General features: G+C 50.4%; 11 protein-coding genes and 1 pseudogene across 11 annotated transcripts; 7 read left to right on the top strand and 5 right to left on the bottom strand.

Annotated features, from left to right (window-relative positions):
• Window positions 1-51: 51 nt before the first annotated feature.
• On the bottom strand, window positions 52-2,289 carry GL50803_0050032 (pVSP; annotated as a pseudogene; the record flags this gene model as incomplete).
• Window positions 2,290-3,618, bottom strand: GL50803_00d114445 (uncharacterized protein; the record flags this gene model as incomplete). Its single annotated transcript, XM_038046447.1, has 1 exon — window positions 2,290-3,618. One exon carries the CDS (start codon window positions 3,616-3,618, stop codon window positions 2,290-2,292), a length of 1,329 nt encoding a protein of 442 aa, XP_037902146.1.
• Window positions 3,619-4,222: 604 nt separating this feature from the next.
• GL50803_0060130 (uncharacterized protein) lies at window positions 4,223-4,735 on the top strand (the record flags this gene model as incomplete). Its single annotated transcript, XM_038046191.1, has 1 exon — window positions 4,223-4,735. The coding sequence occupies one exon, from the start codon at window positions 4,223-4,225 to the stop codon at window positions 4,733-4,735; it is 513 nt and encodes a 170-aa protein (XP_037902145.1).
• An 835-nt stretch (window positions 4,736-5,570) lies between these two features.
• On the top strand, window positions 5,571-5,966 carry GL50803_00134442 (uncharacterized protein; the record flags this gene model as incomplete). The annotated part of the gene is made up of 1 exon (XM_001705072.1): window positions 5,571-5,966. One exon carries the CDS (start codon window positions 5,571-5,573, stop codon window positions 5,964-5,966), a length of 396 nt encoding a protein of 131 aa, XP_001705124.1.
• A 153-nt stretch (window positions 5,967-6,119) lies between these two features.
• GL50803_00116713 (uncharacterized protein) lies at window positions 6,120-6,560 on the top strand (the record flags this gene model as incomplete). Its single annotated transcript, XM_001705071.1, has 1 exon — window positions 6,120-6,560. One exon carries the CDS (start codon window positions 6,120-6,122, stop codon window positions 6,558-6,560), a length of 441 nt encoding a protein of 146 aa, XP_001705123.1.
• Window positions 6,561-7,500: 940 nt separating this feature from the next.
• Window positions 7,501-11,181, top strand: GL50803_0088245 (Ankyrin repeat protein 1; the record flags this gene model as incomplete). The annotated part of the gene is made up of 1 exon (XM_001705069.1): window positions 7,501-11,181. One exon carries the CDS (start codon window positions 7,501-7,503, stop codon window positions 11,179-11,181), a length of 3,681 nt encoding a protein of 1,226 aa, XP_001705121.1.
• Window positions 11,182-11,263: 82 nt separating this feature from the next.
• On the top strand, window positions 11,264-12,745 carry GL50803_0017149 (GTP-binding protein; the record flags this gene model as incomplete). Its single annotated transcript, XM_001705067.2, has 1 exon — window positions 11,264-12,745. One exon carries the CDS (start codon window positions 11,264-11,266, stop codon window positions 12,743-12,745), a length of 1,482 nt encoding a protein of 493 aa, XP_001705119.2.
• GL50803_007577 (uncharacterized protein) lies at window positions 12,723-14,147 on the bottom strand (the record flags this gene model as incomplete). Its single annotated transcript, XM_038046334.1, has 1 exon — window positions 12,723-14,147. One exon carries the CDS (start codon window positions 14,145-14,147, stop codon window positions 12,723-12,725), a length of 1,425 nt encoding a protein of 474 aa, XP_037902144.1.
• Window positions 14,148-14,220: 73 nt separating this feature from the next.
• Window positions 14,221-14,733, top strand: GL50803_007578 (Dynein light chain; the record flags this gene model as incomplete). The annotated part of the gene is made up of 1 exon (XM_001705065.1): window positions 14,221-14,733. One exon carries the CDS (start codon window positions 14,221-14,223, stop codon window positions 14,731-14,733), a length of 513 nt encoding a protein of 170 aa, XP_001705117.1.
• Window positions 14,734-14,771: 38 nt separating this feature from the next.
• Window positions 14,772-15,674, bottom strand: GL50803_007579 (Kinase, NEK; the record flags this gene model as incomplete). The annotated part of the gene is made up of 1 exon (XM_001705064.1): window positions 14,772-15,674. The coding sequence occupies one exon, from the start codon at window positions 15,672-15,674 to the stop codon at window positions 14,772-14,774; it is 903 nt and encodes a 300-aa protein (XP_001705116.1).
• Window positions 15,675-15,691: 17 nt separating this feature from the next.
• GL50803_0014487 (uncharacterized protein) lies at window positions 15,692-18,493 on the bottom strand (the record flags this gene model as incomplete). Its single annotated transcript, XM_001705063.1, has 1 exon — window positions 15,692-18,493. The coding sequence occupies one exon, from the start codon at window positions 18,491-18,493 to the stop codon at window positions 15,692-15,694; it is 2,802 nt and encodes a 933-aa protein (XP_001705115.1).
• An 887-nt stretch (window positions 18,494-19,380) lies between these two features.
• GL50803_0014488 (Cyclin A) lies at window positions 19,381-20,361 on the top strand (the record flags this gene model as incomplete). The annotated part of the gene is made up of 1 exon (XM_001705062.2): window positions 19,381-20,361. One exon carries the CDS (start codon window positions 19,381-19,383, stop codon window positions 20,359-20,361), a length of 981 nt encoding a protein of 326 aa, XP_001705114.2.
• Window positions 20,362-20,369: the final 8 nt, after the last annotated feature.

Genomic DNA, 20,369 nt, shown 5'->3' with positions numbered 1-20,369 from the left:
ATCACCCATTATCACACACTATCACACATTGTATAGCATTCACTACCTGAGTCATGCCTTCCCTCTACATATGAACCACCAGCAGAGGAAGCCCACGAGGCCCCCCACGACGACGACCACAGCGACGGAGATCCCCGCGATGGCCCCCGTGGAGAGCCCGCTCCTGTTGGTACTCATAGACACACAGGAGGTCCCACTGCTGTCTAGACTGTACCCATCAACACACTCCCCACACACATCATCCACCACACAGCTCTTGCAATCACCCACAGAGCACAGCACACACCCGGTGCCATCCTTGTTGGGCTTCTTATCACTGTCACAGGAGGTGCATGTAGCGGCAGCCATACCAGCCTCAGTCAGAGCTACTGGGGCTGTACACTGGGAGCAGCCCTCGACCCCCACGTATGCCTTAGCATTGTCTTGAGTACCTATTAGTGTGCCTAATGGGTTACCACATGCTAGTACAGACTGCTGAGCATTGGTTGCCTCTGGGACTACGAAGTATCTATTGTTGGCCGCTTCTGTGCATATCCCAGTATTACCTGCTGTCTTGCACATATGACTACCTGGTTCTTGACCAACCTTGTAACAGCCATTCATGTATAAGAAGTACCCTTGAGCACACTGTGTACATGTATGACTGTTACAAGTATTACCTTTCTTATCAGTAGCACAGATGCCATCAATTGGTACCTTAGTACTCTCCCCACAGTATGAGCAATAGTGAAGCTCCTTTCCATCAGCACCGATCACTATGGCATCACAAGAGCCAGCTGTCCCCCCACAAGCAGTGGGGTCTTCACACACCTTTGTACACGTATAGTCATCCCCTGCTCCTCCATTGGACTGCTTCTTATAGTTAGGCTTACATTCAGTGCACTTAAATCCACCGTTGCTAGAACATAGACTGCACCCTTCGCGGCCACCATCTGGTGTACTGTCGCATGCAGCACACTTCGTTTCACCCTCGGTTTTTAGGAAGTACCCAGGAAGGCACTCAGTACAAGTTGACACATCAGCTGACGTGCAGGTGGCACAGTTGGAGGCACAAGCCGAACAAGTCTTTGATGACTGTTCAAAGAAGTATCCATCCAAACAACTTGTGCATTCTGGTTTCTGACTTTGCTGCTTAGTACATGTCTTACACCCGGCAATCCCCTTATCGTTTGCGCCAGCGCCAGGGGACGCATCGCCGCAAAGGGCGCATGTGGTATCGTCCTTCATAAATAAGGCCCCGTCAGCGCCCTTGCACCCGTCAAGCGTTTTATCGACGCAGGTCGAGGTCCCATCAAGGGTCGTCCTGGGGGTCTTCTGACTACCGCAGGCTGTGCACTGAGGCTTCCCCGTGGCCTTGTCGAAGGAGCATTCTGTGCAATCAGTTATTGTACTACATGCCTTGCACTTCCCCGACTCTGGGTCAGGATAAACGGTGTTTGTGCATTCTCCTTCTGCCACACAGCTATTGCCGTCCTTCAGATAGAAGCCCGCTTTACAAGAGGTACACTGGGTCGCCGATGTCTCACAAGTGGCGCAGTTCCCCTGGCATTGTACACATGCGCCTTTAGCATCTTTATAATATCCATCTTGGCATTCTGTACACGTGGCAGCCCCCTTGTTACTGTCTGACTTGGTACACTGTGCGCAGTTCTCTACTCCCGTATATCCATCTGCTCCCTTGATATCAGAGCACAGGATGCACTCACTACCAGGCTTCGGTGCTGTAGCCGGGTTCTTGAACAGGCCGTTATCTGTCTTACAAGTAGTACACACTCCATCACTGGCTGTTGTGCATATCTCACTGCCAGGATCTTGTCCTACCTTGTAGCACCCTCCCATGAAGAGGAAGTACCCGTCGCCGCACTTCCCGCAGGTGGTTGCCGTCTTGTCGAGGGTAGCCCCGTCTTCCTCGGTGCACCCGGCTGCCGCGGCCTGGGGGGAGCCGGGGGGCCAGCAGAAGCCGTCGACCGGGACGCCCCCGGCCCTGCACTGGGTGCAAATCTCGGCTGATCCGACCGTCTCGCACTTGCCGGTCTGGCAGGTTACTGCAAGCGCGCTCACCACGAACAGGGGTATCAGTAGAGAGGCTGTGGTGTGGACCGGATTGCGCGCAGCGGGTGGGGGTGCCCCGGCGGCCTCCTCTCTGAGACTCCCACTCCGAGGGCTGCCCCAGGGGGGAGCCCGCTGGCCTGGTCGCACACGAGGCGCCTTGTCGTGTGCCCGGAGGGACAGTGCTGCACGGGCGACGAGTGGCAGGCGGGATCGGCTCGTCGGGACAGAGTAATGGCTCTACTCGATAGCCCTTAGACTCCCTGCTTCACTGGCAACCATTCCTGAGTATGTAGCGAAGACCCGTGCGAATAGCCCGCCTTCCTCCGCCACTGGATTGTTGCTGAGATACAGGCCTATAGAGGGGAAGGTTGCAATCTGATCCCCGAGAGTAAATGCATCAAAGATTGACCCCAGAAACAAAACAAGGAAGTCGACGAAGAGCTGGCCTGCGCCGGTAGTGTGCCACCGCCTCGCAGCAGAGCTGTCAGACATAAGGCTCTGGCCCGGCTCTGGGTAGGGGGGAGCCCATGCTGCAGGGCCGCTGAAGTTTTGACGAATACGCTCTACATATGCCTCGATGGGGGACGCAGCGGACCGACCGAACAGCCGCCCGATTAAACGAGGCCGCTCCCTTGCTCGGGCCAGCTTCAATCGCGCAGAAAAGTAGGGCCCCGTCTCTTCGATCCCGCTCAGCAAAAGGCCTGCCTCTCCGCTCTCACTCATCAGCCCAGTCGGGAAGGACACAGAAAAGGCGTGCTCGCACGCAGAAACGAAAGACCTCGCGGCGTGGAGCAGCGCAGTCAAGGGTCCGCTGTCGCCCAGGTGCATACGGCGCCTAACCTGTTCCGACACCGAAAGGGCGAGTGAAGACAGGGACTCGCAGACAACGGCTGCTTCGCGGCAGAGAGCCGTGTAGAAGAGCTGGTCGCTCCAGTGCGCCGAAATGGGGGCAGCATCCTCCACACGGAGGCCGGACAGGAGGCTAGCCAGCTGGTCGGAGGCCTCTGGCTTTGTAAGATGCGCTTGAGCGCGCGTCTCGTGGCAGGCGCGGAGGCGCGAAGCAAGGATCCTGTCCAGCGCCCCTCGGATTCCTGCTGAAAAGTGCTCACAGATGGACGACGCTATGCACTGCCGCTGCCTCTCTAGAGAGACGCCACGGCCAGCCGGAGGCGGGGATATGCTTAGGGCGGAGTGTGCGCGAAGAAGGCACCGGAGGCAGGCCAGGTCGCTGATCTGTGCCATGCAGGCACTCGAACACTCAATGGCGTCCAGCAAGCGGTCTGTTTCCTGCAGCCTTGCGAGCCGCGCTAGAAGCTGGTGGAGCCTTGCGCAGTGCGTCTCCGGGCCCACTCGGCTTCTCCCCGACATCGCGTCAGCCTGGCCCAGAAGAAGGCCCAGCCTAGAACGCAGGTCGCAGGCTCTGCGTCCCTCTCGGAGACGACTCGCCCCACCGGGGTCATGCCCGCCGGTTGACGCTGGAACAGGCGGCCGCACAAGCATCTGCAGCGCAGAGGACACAGGCGGAAAGGAGGGAGCCTCCGCCGGCGACGACGCCCTGGGCGCCATAAACTTAAGATTTGGTCCACGGCCGGTGCATTACGCATGTAAACACCTTCCACGTCGAGTGAAGAATAGCCAGACAGGTGAGGGGCTTCGCTACTATAACGTGGCAAGTAGATACGCATGCGGACCGGTGGACCAGGAGGCGAGGACTCTTCGGAGGCCGCGGGGAGTGGGCGATGGGCCGGGCTCTCTGCCGAGGAGGGCGACCATGGCAAGGCTGCTGGCCCTTGCTGCCTGTCGTGCTCTCGCCAGAAGGGTGCCTCCCGACCTGCTCCGCCTCCGGGGCTGGCAGCTGGATGGACGGGATCCGGAAAGAAGCATGCGCGTGCCCGATAGGCGACCTAGTGGTGCAGTCCAGGGCCAGTGGCTCCTCGTCGTCGGAGGCGCTAAGATGCTGCCCAGCGTGCCCGGTAGGCCAGTACATTGTGCGACAGCCAAACGGGCTCTGTAGCCTGCCACTGCGTGGACGGGCCCGGGAGACACGACGCTACGCTGAAGCTCCAGTCCACCACGGAAGGAGACGAAATCTCAAAATGCAATCGTATGCAATTTGGCAAGAATAATTCCCGGACAGGCGGACAACCGGAGAGGCTGCCGAGGAGGGCTCATGCTTGCGTCTTCGTTGCGCTCCCTGATGGCGAACTACCACGCCACCGGCGGCGTCGTGCAGGACGCGGAGCTGCTGGCGCTGAGTGACGGCCTGCTCGAGGATGCACGGCGCGGCCCTGCCTCGTGTGCCTTCGCAGCGAGCCTTGCAACGCGCACAGCAGGGGAGGGGCCCGAGAGGCTGGAGCGGATCGTCCTGCTGTCAGACCTACAGCTCGGGGTGGAGCAGCGAGTGCGTCCTCAACTGGCCTACAACGAGGCTGCTGCTGTGTCTTGTGTGCGCGCATTTACTCGACGCCACCACATTCGGAGCAGCCCTTGCGGAGCTCTGTGTCACCGGGGGCGTAGACACTGTGCGGGACGTCTTGACCGCTCCCCTGGGCACCGGCGCAGCTCCGTTTCTGAGCGTTTATGCGTGTGGTACAGCGCTGCTGTGCATGCTGCTGGGCTTTGGCAAGGGCTGCGGAGAGCCTTTCAGCGCTTGCCTTCCGCTGCTGGAGAATCTGAGGGCTGACGCATGCGCATTCCCAGCCCATCGAGCCGCTTCGTCGGTCAATCCGTGGCTGCCCCCGCTGGCCCGGCGGCCTTCCCCAGGCTTCTTACAGCGAGCGACACTTTCCAGGTGCTTCTCACATGCAAGCGGGCGCGCAAGTTGACCGGCGCCGACTCTCTGCTGTGCAGGCCGTAACCGACAGGATTAACGGTGTGGCTGCGGCGGAACTACGTGGCGCAACGACATTGGTGAGGCTTTTTTCTGCATGTATCGCTCCAGATAGCCCGGCTGCTCTGGTTGCAAACAGAGGCTCAGTCGCCACAATGGCACTCGCTGCAAAGCAGAATGCTGCCAACGACATCACGGCGCCCGGCGTGGCCTTCTGCTCTGCCGCAGCCTAGCGCACTATCGATCATTATAATTGCTGCCACCAGAAGATTAATCACGTCACCCTTATTCTGGTCACCTCCTTCACATCCAGTAAGAATTCTCTGAAATTATCATGACTAACGGTTGTTATATGCGTAGGCTGCCAAGCTTACTAATCCCTTGGTTCTTCTACGTGTGTTGTAGCCACAATGGACGTTGATACTTCTAGTTGTCTCATCCCTATTGGAGAAGCACATCCTTTTATATGCATAATCTAATGGGTTCGAGGATCCTATTAGGAGTAGAAGGAGATATAGGCGTGAAAGTTTGCATATGAATTAGCCTGAAGACCAATAGTCTACTTTGATGCTAGTACAATTATGAGACCTATCTTGCGCTACTCGGTGGCCTATTGAGTGTCTATTCAAGCCCCGAAAGTGCAGCCCGCGGGCAGCCCCGGGCCGGGATAAAAATAAAGACCCGGGCCATGGACGAGATCAAGAGCATCATCCTCCAGAACATGAAGCAGCGGGGCGAGCTCGCGGTCCTGCAGGCGAAGGTCCGCGAGTCCGTCCTCCGCGCGCTCGAGGGCCACAAGGCCAGCCCGCCCCCGCAGCCCGAGGGCGAGACGTACGTGATCCTGGAGCTCATCACGGAGTTCTTCCGCTTCATGGGCCTCCACTCCACCGCCGGCACCCTCGAGGTCGAGGCGGGGATCCCGACGCTCCCCGTCAGCCGGGAGTACCTGATCCGGACCCTCGGCCTGTCGCCCGACGCGATCAACAACGAGATCCCCCTCCTCTACCACATGCTCGCGTTCTGCCAGCAGTTCGGGGGCGTCTCCGCCGTCGTCCTGGAGGAGGACCAGGGGGACCGCCTGTAAACGCCTTCCCCGAATAATTTCGGGCAGTCCTTGCCCGCGGAGGGCACTTAAGGCTCCGGGGCCCGGGGCAGAGTCGGCCCTCCCAGAGCCCGCCGACGCCCCCGAGCGCCAGCCCGGCGCAGGGGCCCGGCCACACTCATTTATTAAACAGCGATGGCCAGCGCCGAGCAGGCGTACCTGGAGCTCGCCGACGCCCTCGCCCGGTGCGCGGCCGGCCCGGGGGGCCTCGGGGAGGTGCGCGGGCTGCTGCACCTGCTCCGCCGCTGCACGGACGCCGGCTACCCGAACGTCCCGCCCCCGGAGCGCCTCGGGCACGAGTTCGCGCGCGACGCCCTGTCCGTGCTCGCCGGGCTCCGGGAGGCGCCGGCCCCGCCCCCGTCCCCGGACGCCCCGCAGCAGCGCCCGATGCCGCCCTCCCCCGGGGCCCGCTGGCAGGCGCTCTTCCCGGCCGGGACCGCCCTGGGCCTCTCGCCCTTCGAGGCCGACGCGCTCATCCGCCGCCGCCGGGCCCAGGTCTGCGAGCTCGACGCCGAGGTCGCCCTGCTCTCGCGCCGCGTCGCCCGCCTCCGGGGCCTCCCCGTCCGCATGCACTGAGGCATGCGTGCAGGGCGGCGGTGAATTCTCTTCTCAACGCCACCACAGGAAGAAGCCTCTGTCTGAATTTGTAGCCTTGGAGGAGCGCACCCCACAACTAAGCCTTTATGTGAAGATGTAGCAACCTTAAAGATAGTATTGTTGCATGACAATAACGCGATCTATCGTCCCATTTGAATGTGTAGTATCCGCGATCACTGGGTGGTGGCCTTTGCGCCACTGAGAGAGAAATGTCGAAAGTACTATGGGGAGCATAGTAGGTAGCGGACAACAATCCTAATAGCATGCAGACATCGAGGGCGGTGGAATATGATGCAATTGATAACAGATGACAGCTGGGTCTTACTCTATTATAGTGTGAAGAAAGTGCTAACGTTAGCCTTTGAATCCAGAAGGTTTGTTGTAAATACGGATATCTGCCAATGTGCTTTGAGTTTGGATTTTGTATAGATGTTGGTTTGCTCTACTTTAGTTAACTAAGAGAGAATGCACAGTTAAGCTCAAACTGCAGAACAATACATCTAGTTCCACGAAAATCCTAAACTTAATCTTGCTGTTGGTAACCTCAGTCAAATTATATTCCCTGATGTGTATCTATGCTCTTCGGTATCTGTTTTGACTTCTTGAAATGCGCTAACTATTATGCAAACTTGCAATCTGTAATCTTTTCGATAGCTTGTGTCTCTATCATTGTATTAGTGTGTGGACAAGTAAATACTCTTCGAAACATTAACATATAATTACCTTAAAGGCGATTTATGCAAGCAACTTTTCTTCAGGCTAGTTAGGTTGGCTGCAGTCCAGAGTAGAAATTAATGGAAATACAGATGACGATACATGTGCTTTTCTGAAGCATGTATGGTGATGAATTACAATAGTGCTTTAAAGGCTCGTAGTTGCCCTAAGGCAGAACTATTGGGTCAAATTTCAAAAATATATCATGACAGCTGTTTTTACTGCAGCCGAGTGGTTTCATGCTATAAGCACCGGACGATATGAGGTGGTGAAGTTAAGTGTCAAAAGTATGAGGACCACTAAAAACGAGAAAGGAGAGACAGGGCTTATGGTCGCTGCCTGTCATTCAGATACGCAGATGGTCTCTATTTTACTTGAACATGAAGCCGGTGCCGTGAGTTCCCAGGGTTACACTGCACTTATGTTAGCGGTAAAGTACGCAGATGAAAAGACAGTTAATATACTTAAGGATTTTGAAGCCAATCGGGTCGACAGCAATGGATCAACCGCCTTGATGCTAGCTATCGAAGCTTCTCGTACAGGAATCGCTGAATTGCTACTCCCTTACGAAAAAGGACGGCAACGGAACGATGGTGCCAGCGCATTGATGTTAGCTGCAAAACAGAATCAATACCATCTTGTGCTTAAGCTTCTTGATGATGAAGAGGATCTGAAGGATGACATAGGGATGACTGCGCTAATGTATGCGACAAAGGATAATCGTTTTAACGCAGCTGAAGCTCTCTTCATAACACAAGCTGGTCGACGAGCACACGACGGCACCACAGCATTCATGCTAGCTGTTGAAAACGAGAATCGAAAGATAGCAGAGATGCTGCGGGAGCGCGAAATAGGGATGCAGAAAACAGACGGGACTACATCACTCATGATAGCTGCCAGCAGGGGATCCCTAGAGGGTGTGAAGCTAGCTATTGATGGTGAAGCCAAAATGTGTAATAAAAAGGGTGCCACAGCCACATACTTTGCAGCAGAGAAAGGAAATTATAAGCTAGTTGAATATCTTATCGCACACGGCGACCATGAGGGCGAAGTTGCAAATCAGGACAAGAACAATTTTGTTTCCATACTAATTGCTGCAGAAAAGGGATACTCTAATATAGTAGATCTTCTTTATCCTTACCAGATTGAATATACAGACATTAAGCAAAATAGCGCAATGCATATAGCGGCCATGCACAAACATACGGAAATAGTTCTAAAATTGGTCCTTATGCAGGCAGGGTTGCAAAATATAGATGGTGTCACAGCTTTGATGATATCCAGTGACAATGGAGATATTTCTGCAGTTCGCGCGCTCATAGACAAGGAGGCAGGTATCCAGGATAAGAACGGCATGACTGCGTTAATGTATGCAGCTCGCTCTGGAAATACGGAGGCAGTGAAGCTTCTCTTTCCAAGGGAGAAGCTGATGAAGGATGCTGAATCTCAGACAGCACTGATGTATGCTACACAAAATGGGCATACACGTGCTGCGTTTGCATTGATGGAGGAGGCAATGATTCGAGACAAGAAAGGTCGAACAGCACTAATGCGAGCTGCAGAAACTAATGACAAGGGAAGTGTTGACGCTTTAAAAAGCGAACTGCGCATTCAGGATCGTGATGGCTGCACAGCACTTATGAGGGCTGCAGAACGAAATCACGAGAAGATAATTCCTTCTCTTTTGTCTGTAGAATCTTCATGTGTAGATAAGGACGGGAGAACAGCTCTTATTAAGGCGATTCTTGCGGGTCACCAAAGCGCAGCACTGCTACTTGTTGACAAGGAGGCTGGACGTGCAGATATAAATGGATGCACAGCCCTTATGTATGCGGCAGAAGCTGGTTTCGACACACTATGCGGGGCCCTAAAGTCTGAGTTAGGCAGACAGGACAAGGAAGGAAAGACAGCTCTAATGAAGGCCATTGCTAAGAATGCCATAAGCTGTGCTTTTACCTTGCTACCTAGCGAGCGGAAGAAAACAGATCTTACCGGGCTAACTGCTCTCATGGAGGCGGCACGACTGGGAAATCTTAAGCTGATTAAAGAACTCCTGGATTATGAATCGCGAATGGTGGATGTTGATGGTACTACGGCACTGATGTATGCACTAATGTATGGTCACCCAGATGCAGCCGACTTGCTTTTAGAGAGAGAGGGTGGTACGCAACGCAAAGACGGATTGACTGCAATGCATATTGCAGCAGAAAAAGGATACACAGATATTGTCCAACGATTGATGGAATTAGAAATAAATATGAATACATTAGCGGGTACATCTGCTCTTATGATTGCCTCTAAACTTAATCACAAGGAGATCGTACAGATGTTGTTTAAAGGTCAGTCTAGACGAATGGATGACATGGGCCGGACGGCTCTGATGATGGCTGCAGAGTCAAACGCAGTCGAGTCGGTAGTGATATTGATTACGAATGAAATAGGTCAGCAAGACTACTCTGGCTGCACTGCCCTCATCTTGGCACTACAAGCGAACAGCTTGAAGGTTGTGGATCTGTTGCTATCTCGAGAGGTAGGCATAGCAGAAAATTCTGGAAAGACAGCTTTAATGTATGCCATTGAGTGTGGACACATGAGCATTGCTAAGCAGATCATACACATGGACTATGAAAAGCACGCCAGGGGCGTTGTCTATCAAAGACCAGAAGAGTATGCCAGGGTTGGATTCAAAGAACTTCGGGCTAGGACAAAAACTGGAGAAACCGCCATAATCATATGCGCACGCAGAGAAGGAAACGAAGTACTTAAGGAGCTACTAAAGTATGAAGGCGACTGCTGCTTAGATGATGGAACGACACCACTAATGGCTGCTATCTGTGCAGGCTGTGAAGCCGCAGTAAAAATACTCGCACCTGTGCAAGCTGGTCGCGCAGATAGTCACCGTAAGACGGCACTTATGATGGCCGTAGAGCGCGGACTTAATTTTGCAATACCCCTACTGATCAGTCGTGAAGGAAAAATGACCACTACAACTGGTGAAACAGCTCTAATGTTTGCCGCACAGTACGACAATCGCGAGGCGACGCGTTTATTATTGGCTGCAGAGGCGCAGATGACGAGGCGAGACGGAACCACTGCTCTCTGGACCGCTAGCATGTTAGGTCACACAGAGATAGTGAAGATACTCATGGGACAGGAAGCAAAGCTCCGTAAAACTGAAGACAATATGAGCTGCATGATGATCGCCGCAAAGAATTGGCACAATGACATAGTAAGAATTCTTTTACCTCTGCAGGCAAGGCAAGCCACACGAGAAGGCTATACCGCGTTAATGTACGCGGCTATGAACGGTAATATCGTGGGACTTAGCTGTCTTCTTCCGCATGAAGCGCACATGGTAGACCTCAAGGGCCAGACTGCGCTTATGCATGCAGCATCCGTTGGGACCCTTCCAGCTAACACCATGAGACCGTGCATAAACTTTTTGTCAGGCGCGGAGGTTACAGCGAAAGACAACCAGGGCCTCACAGCCCTCATCTACGCAGTCAGACACGAGAATGCATTTGCATTTCCCTACCTCGCAGAGGAACTCACTCTCACAGATAACAAAGGTCGCAGCGCGTATGATCATGCTATAGAGATTGGAAGCAGCTTTATTAAAAACCTTAGCGAGCTATACGCATCTAAAGCCCATCTAACTCCAAAAGTCATGTACCGATTTGTCACCTGGCTTCCTGCTGTGGTCAAGCGATCACTGGACAGTGAGTTTATTCGCAAGCAGGGCTACTTTGCATTGCTTATAGACGTATTCTGTCGTACCATTATTGACGACCTTGATAATCCCCTTATCAGTCACGAGCGACATGCACGAACTTGTCTGGAGACCTTCCTTGACTTAGATTCTCCGGGTGAGATCTTTAGAAGTTAGCATTGGAGCTTTTGGCTGCTGTCTGAAGCTTTATTAAAGGATGAGTAAGCGTGCACAAAAAATCAAGATTAAAAATAGATTTATGCCTGCTAGACGTAAGCCCTTTTCTCACAAACAGAAAAAGGAGCAACTTAAGGAGAAACGACAAGCGAATATAGCAAAAGAGCATGACGCTACTTCTAGGGAACAAAAGAAGCTCCCCTCAACAAAGGCAAAGCAGGACCCCTCACACTTCTTTCTCCGGTTCATTAACGACTCTGATGCAGTTGTTCAGAAGAACAAGGAAGCTGCTTATGTTCCCTTCAATACCACAGGCGACTCCTTTTCTCTGGATCAGCACGTTTATCTTCTTCCTTCCTGCTGTGCAGACATACCAAGAAGACCCGAAGGCGTGTTAAAAATGTCAAAGGATGAGTTACTGCAAGCAGAAACCGCAGTGTTTGAGGCCTTTTTCAAGGGTATTTCCCCTGATTTGGATGTTATAGCCACGGAGTATTGCGTATTTGAGTGTAACGAAAACGTCTATAGACAGGTCTGGCGTGTTACTGAACGCTCAAATTTGATGTGCATCGTCGTCGATGCTCGGTTCCCGCTTGCCCATCTTCCTGTCAGCATACTTCGCTATGCTAAAATCTGTGTTCGTCCAGTCATCATTGTCCTAAACAAAATAGACCTAGCGGAAAAAGACAGCGTTGATGCTTGGGTTGCATTTCTGAACAAATATGTAGGGGCTGTTCTGGAAGAGGTTAACGGACAAAAGCAATTTGCTATCATGACTTGCAACTCTATGCTTCTGAAAGAAAACAAGGAAGAGCATAAGCACTTCATGGAGGCCTTTGTTTCCGCATCTAGAGCTCTTTCGGGTATCTCCACTCCAAAGAGGATCACCATTGGCTTCTTTGGCCAGCCATCCGTTGGAAAGAGCAGCCTCATCAACGGGATTTATGGGAAGAAAGTTGTGAGCGTAAAGCTTACCCCTGGTCATACAAAGCATCTCCAGACGCATTATTTGCCCCTCAGCGGTGTGGTGGAGGGAGAGACAGATCGTTCATTTGTGCTCTGTGATTGCCCTGGACTTGTGTTTGCAGTTAAGGGGTCTCCTAGGCCTCTGCAGGTCATAACTGGTGTCTTCCCGCTAGCGCGAACGAGGGAGTTTCTCACCCCTCTGCGACTGCTTGTTGAGTGTGTCCCGGGATTCAAGGAGGACATTGTTGAGCGACTAAACTTAGATTCACTGTATACACGGTACCCTGAACTGAATCAGAAGAAGCCTGACTCTCCTGGAGAGATTCTAGAGCTCTATGCATATATGTGGAGCTACTTTTCTAAAGGCTTAACCCCCAACATAAACAGAGCAGGAATGGAGCTATTTAAATTAATTGTTAATGGATCCATTGCATACACGGTTTATCCATCACAGGACCTCGACAAAAATCTCAATAGTGTTTTGGAAAACTTACCAAGCATCTGTCCAGCAATATATGTAAATGCTGAAGAAGCGCGCGACGAGAGCGAGAGCGATACTGAATATGAGGAAGATACTAGCGGTGTCGAGGAACTTTAAGAGGCTTGGCCGCCGTGACCTTCTCGTCATCTGTAGTAAATCGTATGTTTGAACCGGTGCTGTTGGATGAGTCACTGATGCCTACGATGCTGACCCTGCTTCCTTTGCTATTCACAGTCAACTCCGAGCTTGATTTCTTATTCGCTCCATGAGGTATTGTCGATCCTAGCGCAATGGTCCCAGAGACGGCCTTCTTCGCAAAGAGTGGGGGCTGCGTAGGAATGACTGTGACTGCGGAAGCTGTAGGCACTCGTTCTGGCCTCTCTTTGATCGCTCGGGCCTCGTCGTGGAACGGATGGCACAACATAATAGCAAGTTGAAATAACTGCTTATGCGTTTCAAAAGGTGTGAGTTGAAGTCTGGCCGATGTTGCTGTAACGTATTCTAAAATCTCCACATCCTTTAGTGACTCTCGCGTCAAAAGTGCAGCCAAGCAAAGATAAAATGAGCATGGCGGCTGGTTATCGGTCGACTCGTCATTATCCAATAATGATGGCCCTACAAACCGACAGGGCTGGGTGACCAGCTGATAAGAGTTGCACAAGTAGGCTGTGGAAGGCACAAGACCAGCTTCATCAGTAGGGTTGTCCTGATAACACCAGCTGACCTGACTAGAAAGACAGCACAAATAACCTATCTCCGCGCTGAGTCCTGGATTCTGTTGGAGAGTCCACTTCAGTCTCTCACCTACAAGCCTCAGAATACACCCACTCCGGGACGCCGAATATGGCAACACCACGTAAACAAGACCAAGACAAGACGATAAGTTAAGAATAAAAAGTTCTTTGTCATGGACATTTCTTTGACACAACAAATTCCTGGCCGAGCGAGGCGGGGTTAGGCAGGTAAGGAAGGCTAAACGAGTAAAGTAATCCAAAGTTTCGTGCCTGAAATGTTTCCGTATCTTGGGATAGATGGGCTGACAAGTGTAAAATCTTCTCACAGGAGAAGACAATGGTTGAATAGTTGATGCGGTACTCAGACTCAAAACGCTCTCAGAGCCGAGTGCCTCAGAAGGTTGAGACGCAGTCATCTTCTGCTCATACTGAGAATTGAAGTACTCAATGTACTCAGATATACTGATGATGGTAGGGCCAGAGTAGTGATGAACCATTGACAAAAGGAATACCGATTGGACCAAGGCATACTGGACGGCATCTGTTGCTAGTGGAGATATGTATAATAGCACACATCCTACGTGGCCTATAGATGATACAATGGCATAGTACTTGCGAATCCTTGCATTTGTCACGCGAGACTCTCCTGAAATAAGAAGAAATGAAGCAAAGCGTGCTATGGAAATAAACTCATCCGCGGGCAAAGTAGGCTCTAGCTGTGGGCTGACTGCAACCTGAAGAATGTAGCCGTCGCGGGTAAAGAGAACGGCGGCACTGGCCTGCATCCATTTTTAATTTCTCTTGGCGTCACATTTTAATTGAGTTCTCAGATTCTGAGCCCTAGACTGTTTCTGCTCAATGAATCCTAACGAGATCAACAGATGTCGAGAAGTTTTTGAAACATTTGACACCTCCAACACAGGGACGGTTGATATGTGGCGCATAAGAGAAATTCTTCAAGCCATTGGACTCGAACCTACTGACGAGGAGCTTTTTACCATGATAGCCGACGCAGATGTTAACTCTGACGGTCTTCTTTCTTTTCAGGAGCTCTTGCGAATCATACAGCATCAGAAAACGCGGGGCTCTGGGTCAGATGACGACCAAGATGTTCTCAGCGCTTGGCAGGCATTAGGCGGTGCATATGATAAATCGGGTAAGATTCCTCTAGCCTCGCTCAAGGAAGTGGTTGCCAAATTTGATATGCAGATCAACCTTGACTCTATTATTAGGGCGCAGATAGAAAGAAGGCTCTCTGCCTCTTTAACCGTTCAAACCAAGAAGATAGTCATTCCGGAGGAACTGGACTACGACGAATTCAAGGTTTTGCTTGCAGAAACAAGGCCCGAGTTGGTACTGCCAATGTGCTAGAGAACGCGTGTAAATGAGAACAAGTGGAACTTGGCAATTCACTTGGTGGAAAGCTTACGTAGCATCTCCTGGACCAACGGGAGTGCCAGGACTTGAGATGCCGATGGCCGTCTAGTGGGGTTGGGGTCCAGGAGGCTGTTGACTAAATGTGCCAGCTCTTCCCCATATTTCGGAAGCGTAATGGGGCGCTGAATTGCCTCCAGAACTGCTGGGTAATCCTTTGTCTTCTGCTTTATCAATGGAGTCCCTGTGCATAGCTCGTAAACCAAGGCTCCGAGAGACCACATATCACACTCCGGTGTCAGAAGAGGATATACTGGTTTAGACGAAGCAAAACAATCCATAACCTGCTTATGAATCTCTGGGGCAATGTAGCTCTTCGATCCCCGCGTATCTACAAGATTCCATCCCAATGCAACCTCTCGCCCTACACCAAGCGTCTGGAGCTTGATAATGTGCAGGTCTCCCGGATCTGTATGCACAATGTCTGTAGCTAGGTTTCCATGTACTAGTACCACAGGAACACTGCCCTCCTCATCGACCTGGTATGATGTATTGTGCATGACTGACAGAACCTCAGCCAGTTGAGCTATATACCCCCAGATCATCTCCTCGGCGGGTGGATGGCCAGCCCTTGCCGCTTGCAGCATCTCCAACAGATACTTATCAGTAGCATCCTCCTGGATGACATAGTATACCCCCGCGTCTTCTTCGTGAATTACCTCCAGAACGCGCACTATCCGGTTGTGCTTGAACTTCTGGAGCAGGTCTATATCTAGTTTTAGTAGCTTATGGTGACTGGTGCAGGTGTCAGCGTACTCCAATTCTCGGGCACAAAACAGTTTATCATCGAAATTACGGCGTATCCGATGGAGCACCCCAAACGGAACGTCTGCCAAAGTATGCTGGATAGTATAAATACACGAAAAATTCCGTGCCATGCCGTGGTCTCTATTTTTTATATCAGCCCCGCAGTTATTTTGGCATCAATCTCGTCCCTCATTGCCTGTGCTCTGTCTATATATTTGTGCAGTCGCAGCAATAGTGTGGTGACGACTTGAGATTGGGAAGAGTCTGGAGCGCTAGGAGATTGCAGGATTGGTAGATGTCTATTAGGTAAGAAATCCTTTGTTTCTTCAGTTTTGCTTGGTGAAGAAAAGCTCTTATATTGAGATTCCTCTTTCCTTGTTGGAAGACCAGAATTCATGACCGTTGACTCGCCACAATTATCCTCCTTGTTAGTTTGCAGTTTATCATAAGCTGAAACTAGATTGCTATCGAGCGTATCGCCTTGATCCGGTCGTACCAGATTGACAACAGTGCAGCTGCGACTCACTTGGGAGCCATGGGATGCATAAGGGTTCTCTTTGCAGTCTGCAACAGATTGTGAATCATATTGGTCACTTATATGACTTACAGGCATGCTGGACAGGTTATCATCTCCTTCCTTTTGCAGAAGATCTATGCGAGCTAAGCACATAGCGTCATTGTAAAGCTGAGTAGACCAATAGAATCCCATCTCCACTTTTTTGTCCAGAGAAGAGGCTAAGCGCAGCTGCTGTAGTGTGTTCTTGGCATCCGTCTCGCATATCTGCACGCTGTGTATAAATGTTATATCACGCGGGGCATAGTTAATTCCGGGAAGATCTGTACTTACAGAGTCAGAAATCTGTTGAAGAGCGCTTTCGTGGATATGATCATTATCTAAGACATCTGAGAGTGTATCGTGCTCTTCAGCAACATTCAGATTTGAATCTGAAATACTTATTGATTCCAAGGCAGTATCAGCCTCTCTATACATACACTGACCAGATGCCTTCTGCGTAGACTTGCAAATATCCTGCAAGTATGTAAATCGATGCGTGGTAGGTACATGCTGAACTGATCGCTTCGCTTCTTTGGAAGACAGTGATAGGTTGGGAACATGACCTAGTATCAAACGCGTAAGCATGTATGCTTTTGCCGGTTGCGATGCACGTTTTTCAGTAGATAGGTTATCAACAAGCGACTTTAGAGCTGCTAAAGACTCAAGGCTAGTTTTAAATTGTGGCTTAAGAGAGAACTGCTGGAGTGGTGTCTGAGTTGTGCATGTGCAGATGTCAACGAAGATAATGCATGAATAAGCCTGTGAAGGACCAAGGTATATGACCACTACTGTGGGCCCACAAGAATCCATAGCAAGAACATAATTTGGCAACCCCGTTTGCTTCCGGATATTCAGTAAACACGGAAGTTCCAACTCGCTTCCTCTACGCTGTGCAGTGCCATCTGAAACACTCATGAGCTCGTCCCATGTGCAAATTGGTCGTCTACGATCAGAGAGAGATCGCTTTAGCAATGAGAGAGATGACGGGTTAAGATTGAGTATCCTTAAGCCAGACTTACCCATACACTCTGGTGTTATTAGCCCATTATGTGTTTTGAGTGTAACAAGTGATGGCTTTGACAGAGCCTTGATAAGTGTCTTAGTAGATATGGTAGAGATAAGCCTCATTTTTCTTATTGCTGATTGGCTAGTGGCTCCTAAATAAGTTCTAGCCTCAACCGATAGCTCGCTCACATGAGATCTGGTTGTTTTACTTCCAGATTGGTCTTGAGGATCGTCTGGGTATAGCGATTGGATGTGAAGTGTACCAGATGCATTAGTGCGTTTTTCTAGCACAGTGCCACTTGTCGTAAATGTATTAGAATTGCTTATTACGCTTGATTTTAAGGGATTGAAGTGCTGCGACATGGACATGGCTTTGCGGAATGGTAGAGTAAGGTCCTTAGCGCCTGGCTGTACAATTCCACTCGCTAAGAAGGCTGAAGCTGCGTCATGGACATTTCCATATGCTGTTCCTTCGAAGGTCTGAGCTCTATCACCAAACTTTTCAGTATACATCTGATATTCTACTGATTTGTCTGGACAATCCACATAGTCTATAGACTGCATATCGAGATGGTCTCCCATCCCATAAGCCTCGGTAATTCCGGGATAGTCGAGAAGATCCATAACCTGTTGCCCGCTATCGAGAGTGAAACAAGCCAGTTTAGGCCACTCTGTGTCATTCTTGTTGCTAGCAAAGGTGAGGTGCTTAAGTATTCGCCAAAGGAGCCCCTGAGGAGTAGGTGAGGATTCACGCCTGATTGGCTCTTTTGCAGGGGTCATAGTCTGTAGGCGATGATGTTGTGACGAACCCACCTGCTTCAAGGCATCATCTACACAACTGGTTATTAACTGGTTGAGATCTGCAGACTGGTAGGACCCCTGATACTCGCAAGTCGAGCAGGTCCCACACCTCTGATCTGCGGATATCCTGGAAGCAGAACCTCTATCTGCAGCGACTGAAGATTGAAGACAGCTGAATGCTATTGTTCCATGGCCAGAACCAACCGGTCCGGCCGATACGACCAATTGAGACACTCCTGCATTAGCGCCGGCTGCAATATCACACGCAATAGTGTCTAGTTTCTCCAGGGGATTGGGTGGAACGACTTGTTCATAAAGGTAGACGCTATTCATTGCTCTGTAAACGGTCTGGTCTGTAATGATTCCGTCGAATAAATAAGTCCCACCCGCTTCAGACGCCAGTGAAATACATGGCTCGGATTGGTGTAGCGATTGAAGAGTGGGATTATTATCACAAATATGCAATGGACAAATATATTCTGGGATTTCCAAGGCCATAGGAAGCTGTCTTGCGCCAGGGTCTATCAAAGGGAAATGGTGTTGTTGGGGAGAGAAAATATGAAGATATGATCTGATTCTGCCTGCCATTTCGTCCAATTTGGAGAAGAGTGAAAAACCTCAATTTTAAGGTCTGTATTAGCGGTCAAGGTAACCCAAAATCACTTGCTTAGGTGTAACCAGTATCATAGCCCAGCGATTTGTCAGTAATTGTACCAAACCCTATATTGTGGAAGAGCACACTACCTGCAGATATTACCTTTGGAATCTATGAGATAGTGCTTTAAATTTGTACAGATTGTTGACAGGAACATGGAGTAATCTCTGTCCAACGTGTGATATTAACAGTTTATGAAGGTTATCACGACTACAGTTTCTTACGATAAAAAATAGAGCGTCTTCAATGGAACTAGAGACAGTTCTCTCACTGATGTGCCCGAGCTCTGACCCGTAATATGGTATTTGTATTCACATGCGTGCATTCTCAACATTACTTTTAGGTGTGTGCTACGCTTCTTTGCAAACTGAAAAGAGAATTGCTTCTTCATCGCCAATCTCAACCAAAGTTTAGTGATGCATTTTGGTACCAGACTACTCAAGGATGTGCAGTATACGCAAGCGTCACCTCTATATGTTTAGGTCTCCTTATCTAATTGCCTTTATCTCTAGCTACTCATTAGTTTTCATCAATAGAGGCTGTAGCTTAACCTACTTGGTTAGAGTGAAGGCCGCAATACCCCGTAATACATTACTGAAAGGAATGTATCGAGGTGCATAAGCTGTTGGGGCAAGACGGGTACATAGGGCTTCCACTAGAAAGCGCACGACACCTACATCTATGGCATATAAAGATACAGGTGGATAGTGTGATTGATAAGACATGGCTTTGTGGAATGCAGGGCTCCTTCATTAGCAAATGTGAGAATTACATACAAAAATTGAAGTTAAAAAGGGCGCTTGCACAGTCAGGACACAAAATGGCATTGGAGCCATCTGCATTGCCAAGTCACCAGCTGGTTCATGATGATATTGGCACTAAGTTTGAGGCGCAGCAGATTCTTGCCCCGGACCCATCCTGCTTCTTCATTACAAAAGCTTCTTTATATCCAACAATTCGCCACGTGTCGATAACCTGGGATGAATTGGTATCTATGAATATGAATGTGAACCGTGAGTGTGTCAATCTTTCGAGGTTCTACCTGGATCACGAAGAGGACTATATAAATAGAGTGTCTCCAGACTATCCCCAGCGTGTCCAGGGCTTATCAGATGAAGACATTAGACTTATTTTCAACAATCTCCTCCGTTGTGCTAATGCACTCAAGATGTGTGAGACCGCGATTTATCTGGCAATCGACATTGTGCACCGCATCTTGACCCAAATTAACATAGGAACAACGAGCCCCTACCTTCTTGCGACGGCTCTGTTCGTGGCCCAAAAAGTAGAGCCAAGCCAGTGGGGGATCTTACCGGGATCTAGACTTTTATCGAAACTATTTGGGGAGAACAATACCCATTTCACCAGCACCGATCTATACGGAAATGAGATTGTCCTACTACACTATCTTAATTTCCATGTCGAGACAATTACTCCTTATCACTACGTGAAGTTCTTCAGCAATGCCGCAGGATTCACGATGCAACAGAAGTCTCTCTTGCATTACCTCACTCAGATGTGCGCCATGACTCCAGAAAGTTATAGGTATAAGCCTTCGGCCTTGACGGCAGCAGGCGTTTTACTTGTCAATGAGGCGTTTGGGTTGCCTTGCTGGACTGAAAGGCTGTCTTTTTTTACCACTTACAGTCCAGAGATGCTGGCGTCTGAGCGTGCTTTCCTCTTGTCTACCTGGATACATGTCACGAAGCTAGCTCAGGGTAGCCATCCACCGGCGGTTTTCGTCAAGTTTTCCAGTCATCACTTTGGCAACGTATCCTCCTTATTATCTCCAACCGTATGACATTAGCC

Source organism: Giardia intestinalis, chromosome 5 (assembly GCF_000002435.2).
Source record: "Giardia intestinalis strain WB C6 chromosome 5, whole genome shotgun sequence".
Lineage (NCBI taxonomy): Eukaryota > Fornicata > Diplomonadida > Hexamitidae > Giardia > Giardia duodenalis.
This window is presented reverse-complemented; position numbering and strand designations above follow the sequence as displayed.